Below are 5,087 nucleotides of genomic sequence, written 5' to 3'. Positions count from 1 at the left end.
CTGATATTATATTTTGTCATTACAATATTAATTAATTATTTCAGTAACCTAACTATTGAAATATTTCAATAACCTTATTGCTATGCGAACTGTCAGTTTGTGCTTATGGGAATGGCTCACAGTCACATGTCATTTTTTTGAAGAGGCCATACTGCCGTGGTGGTTACTTGCGACCAACTTCTCCTGGTGCGTTTCTACTGACTAACCTTGTATATATACGGAGAGGTTGGGTCAGGGTTGCGTGCGTAGGTACATGATTAAATTTTTCCTGTACGACGAAACTAAAACATTCCTTCGCGACACGAAGTTCGCTCGAGCGCGGCGCGTCGGGAGTTGAAAATCCAGTATGGCGTCAAGTGTCATCGCAGCGTAATGTAATGCCTCTCGTGTTTTGAATCGTGCGAGTTTCTGTCACGTGCTGGATAACTGTTCTTAATTGGCGAACTGATAATTAATTTGCAATTGGCAAGCTTGTTAACGTTCAGTGGAAATGCGCAGGTATGAAGTTAACCTTTTTATTAAAAGCATCGTTGACAGTGTATCCAGTGTCATTGCAAACGAAGCTTTTGTCATTTTTCTTCTATTGTCTCTATGTGAATTTGTGCAAAACCAGTTTCCATACGTTGCTGCTGTATCGCTTCTTTCTTTTTTTAACAATTCTCGACCCCGTTAGCAAGTACAAAAGAAAAGTGTAGATGGCGGTAGTTCTATCCAACATGGCCGATCCGTTGGAACGTGTTTTGGCGTTACCGGTAAAATCTCTATAAAAGGACGCTTTCGCGTTAAAAAGTCTTTCCAACAAGTTCTGTATCATTGTGACATCAACTCCATGGGAATACACACGAGGAAAATCTTGGGCTTTACAGGCACGGAGTAATATTCAGCAAAACTAGTAAACACAGCTAATATATACAGCAATGGGGTATGTAATTTTATACTGCGTAGTAGCGTTCTTGGCTCTTAAATGAAATATATACAGATAGTGCAATACGCTACTGTTAAACGGAGACGACCCTGCACCTGCGTCAAGGGTGGAGCAATTTATCCTACGCCGGTTATTCCGCACACATTGCACATGCGGTGTGTACCTCGTATGACCTACATTACTCAGTGGCTCGGTGGCACCTAATAATATGATACGACATAGGTGACGTTCTCGATCGATTGTGCCATTGTACCATTATTACACGAAGATAGACACCTATTGCTTTATAATCATACAAATTATATGGAGTTTGAATTTCAATAATTGTATAACGATTTCATTGCCATTGTCATCACTGCGGCAAAACGTTGAATCGCAGTACTCGGAATCCTCGGGTATTTTCGTGAGTCTACATTTCTGTAGGTAAAACAGTTATTATTTCGCTTGCATTAAGCAAACAGAAAATATTACAGATAAAATGCCAGTAGATTTATCCAGGTTTGTTTGATATTTCAAAAAAAAGAGCTGCGTTCTCCATACGATTTTTCGAAAAAAAAACACCTCAACAAAATGGAGTCCGATGAATTAATATCTATGGAGTGATGTGCAATATCACTAACGATTCATGCTGCGAATGCACATTTAGCCACGTATCACCAATCTAACGGGTAGTATCGGGTTTTCGATAAATGTTGAATTTTGATTATCCATAAAGGTGATGTGTAATTTTCGTTCTTCAAATTTACACCTTTTCATTGCGTATCCTTTCGTGAACCTCAGTTTACCAGGATCGTTGTCAGGATTTGTTTCAAGGGTGTATCAAGACGGAACGATACCCAAGGTAAAAATGATATGAGGTCCTACGTGCACGTTACACCTTTGATTTGGTCCTTGCGTGTTCAAGACAACACTTGGCCCTCTCAGGTCTGAATTATGTATCTAGCTAAGATGATTAATGAGAAACTGTCCAAGTCACGGGCAATGAATTTCTTAAGCTACGGACCTGCTCGAAAGTTCGATTTAACCGTGTTAATAAAGTATATACAGGGTGTCCCATAATAAAAAGATACGGAGTACATCATCAAGTAGAAGAGAAAAATCTTAAACAAAAAGTCCTAATCCACTTGATTTACCAAGCTTTCTTCTTAGAGTTATAAACAATTAAAGCTAGCCGATCAAAGCGGCAAGTGGGGGATAAAGGGATGCTCAGCGGATGCACAGCGTTGATAGACCAGCTTCAATTGTTTATAGCTCTAAGAGGAGAGCTCGGTAAAAAAAAGAAGTGGATCAGGACTTTTTGTTTCAGATTTTCCTCTTCAACCTGATACTATACTCCGTATCTTTTTATTCCGGGACACCCTGTACATTATCCCGTTCGCCATACTTTTATATATTCCTTAAATGTAATCTACTAACTCTCTCTTTCTATTTCTGCATAGGGATGCTCGGAGAATCGGGGTTCCCCGGGCAGGAGCGTAGGAGTGAGGGGTGGCAGGTCTGATTTCGGGGGGTCGCAGTCGTCGCCGTCGCGCGGTCACCACGCCACCGAAAAAGCTCAGGACGGAGACATCCTGGCACACGCGGCTTCCGCACTGCGTAGATTAAATTTTCGATCAGCTGGCGGAAGTCGTAGCTGTCGCACTGTACCGAAGCTCGTCGTCATGGGATCCAGCACGACCTCCGACACGACCATCAACACGAGTACCGATAGCGCAAACACGATGGTCACAATGGTAGGCTATATTAATATATTAATTATTTTTTACATTACACAACAGATAATCATTCATCATCGAGACGTATCCACCTACCCTTATATTTACATAGACGTTGTTGTCTGTTCAGGTGACAACGACCGACGGCGAGCAACCCGAAGATAGTTTGGATCTGATAGACGGACCTTCCGAAATGTCACCACCCCCCGTCACAAGCCAGTCAAGCCCAACCTACCCCTCTCAACATCAACAGACCCCCCAACGCTCCTCCAGGCTGAATTCCTTCCAATCGGAAAGCACTGGAACCTTTGTGAGAAACCCGCAACAGCATAGCACTGCCCCTGAAGTGCAGGGCCCCGTTCAAAATTGCCTGGGTGACGGTCCTGGTGCTCCTCCGCCCACGCCCCTGATCGGGGCTCATCAAGAGCCCAGGTTTACCTTCGTTAGCGGAAGGACTCCACCTCTGCCAGACCTTCGAGTCACGGACTTCTTTAGGTGAGAGGACGTCTCTCACGTATTCGAGTATCGTGCACGGTGTCGACTTTTTTACTTAACCGATAATTATGAGCTTTCTCGTATCTGTGATAGGTTGTATACACGCGCGCGCACATAGTATCAAAGGATTTTAAAAGTAGGAATATAGATAATACTCTGGTCGTTTGGTTAACTGTGGGAATATCTGTGATCGAGGGGGGGTTGATAAAAGTCGTTACGACGTCGGCTATCCGCCTTCGTTGAATAACGCTCGAACAAACGAACCACTCGATAATCTTTACGCTCCAATTCTCTTTTCCACTCAAATAGGGAAATTCATTCTCCCGGTAACGTTCTCTATATTTCTCGTAGAATTGTCAAGTAATACTTGGGAGAGCCCATTAGCGATTTCTTACTAATTACCTCAGTGTCTCGAGCAATATTATCAGATAACGACCGTGGCGCTTGTCAATTACATCCTTGAGAGTCAATCTTCGTTCGGTGATTGTTCATTGATCATTCGGTTAATTTTTCTCTAATTTAACCTTTCTCGGCTTAATTTGTTTTTTTTTTCAACCCTTTTAGCGCCGACCTAACGAACTGTACTTAAGCAAGAGTACCGAACGAACTTGATGTATATTAGAAGATTTGGAGAGAAAAAATCATTGAAAAAAAATTCAAAAAAAGGAACATATTACGAAACAGGGAAAATCCCTAAAGTTTATAAATTTATTTTGAGCCAGAGTTCTCTCGCCATGCGAATAGTAAGGCGTCATCGCATAAGCAGCGATATGTCGTTCGGCACTAAAAGGGTTGAGGCACGAGTGGACCAAGTCTTTAAATTTGTCGAATTTCTCAAATACCGAAGTTACTCCGAATCGAGTCTAGATAAAATAATTGTATCTACAAGAGAGAAAATTCTTATATATGTTCGCAGTACTCCAGTGAGAGGATCCGTGGATGCTGGCCAACCGGATCCGAATCAGATAAATGCGATGCTGGCGCTGGTCGCGTCAAAGGAGAAGCAAAGTGTACAAGTGAATCACGTGAATGGATCAAACGCCGGGAAAAATGTTCAGCAACGGACGGAGGGCGGGAAGCAAGATGGCGAGAGACAAATTGGCAAGAAGATGATCACGGCGAATATCAATGTCACGACGAATCCATTGGATATATCACTATGCGACAGCCAATCAACGTGCGCAACTCAGATGCCGATCGCCCGAGGAAGAGGACGCATAGCAGGTAGGACCTTCGTCAATCAAGTGCAATCAGTCGAACGTTATATCGATTAACTAATTCATCGAGCGAAACGGTCGGTTAGTACTTTAATATCCGAATGAAAGATACTCGAGTGAACTCGTGGTCTGTATAACCAATTGAAAATCCTTAACAACAGCAGAGGAAGAATAAATGAATAAATTTTTGTTAAAACGATTGGAAAGCATAAATATAACGTGCCATAGTCTCCTTTGCCAGCTCGATGGTATTATATGTAAATTCAAAATTTGCACGTTATCAGTGTTATCGCAGTGATTTCAAAGCGAGGAAAATTTCTCTATTATTAATCAGATTAGTCCGAGCCCTCGCCCGGCCCTCTCTATTCTACCCGACGAAAATCCTCATAAGGTAAACGTATATTGTTCCTTTTCATTCGCGCGTTGCCCAGGTGGAACCGTATGAGCGTTACCGAGAATCATGTTGAACGGGTGGACGGATATGCATCGTTATTAAAGTGAATTTAAACACCCAGTACATAAGTCAACCAACCCAGTCCCATACCAATATGTGAAAAAAAGGGTCTCATATCGTCAGCATATACGTATCCATAAATGTATGCGTGTGCGAGAGCGTCGAGTCTGTGATTAGAAAAAAAAAATCTTTTTTTACAAAATTCTTTACGATACGTCACTTATCAGAAATCACCCTGTTCCTGTCCGCCAAAAAAAAAAAAAAAAAAAAAAAAAAAAAAA

General features: G+C 42.0%; 1 protein-coding gene across 6 annotated transcripts in view; it reads left to right on the top strand.

Annotated features, from left to right (window-relative positions):
- The window catches only part of LOC107264809, a 99,823-nt gene that overhangs the window by 33,846 nt on the left and 60,890 nt on the right, over positions 1–5,087 (top strand). For 5 of the 6 annotated variants that reach the window (XM_025081985.1, XM_025081984.1, XM_025081982.1 and 2 more), the window contains exons 3-5: positions 2,365–2,658; positions 2,771–3,135; positions 4,052–4,359. In XM_025081985.1, coding sequence (XP_024937753.1) covers positions 2,587–2,658; positions 2,771–3,135; positions 4,052–4,359 — 745 coding nt within the window. In that variant the 5' untranslated portion in view covers positions 2,365–2,586. Of the gene's footprint in view, positions 1–2,364; positions 2,659–2,770; positions 3,136–4,051; positions 4,360–5,087 lie in introns of those variants that run through there. The other variant, XM_025081986.1, reaches the window with a different exon arrangement.

This window comes from Cephus cinctus, unplaced genomic scaffold (genome assembly GCF_000341935.2).
Source record: "Cephus cinctus unplaced genomic scaffold, Ccin1 Ccin1_scaffold0191, whole genome shotgun sequence".
NCBI classification, from domain to species: Eukaryota; Metazoa; Arthropoda; class Insecta; order Hymenoptera; family Cephidae; genus Cephus; species Cephus cinctus.
The sequence above is the reverse complement of the archived record's forward strand: the minus strand, read 5'-3'. Positions and strand labels throughout refer to the sequence as shown.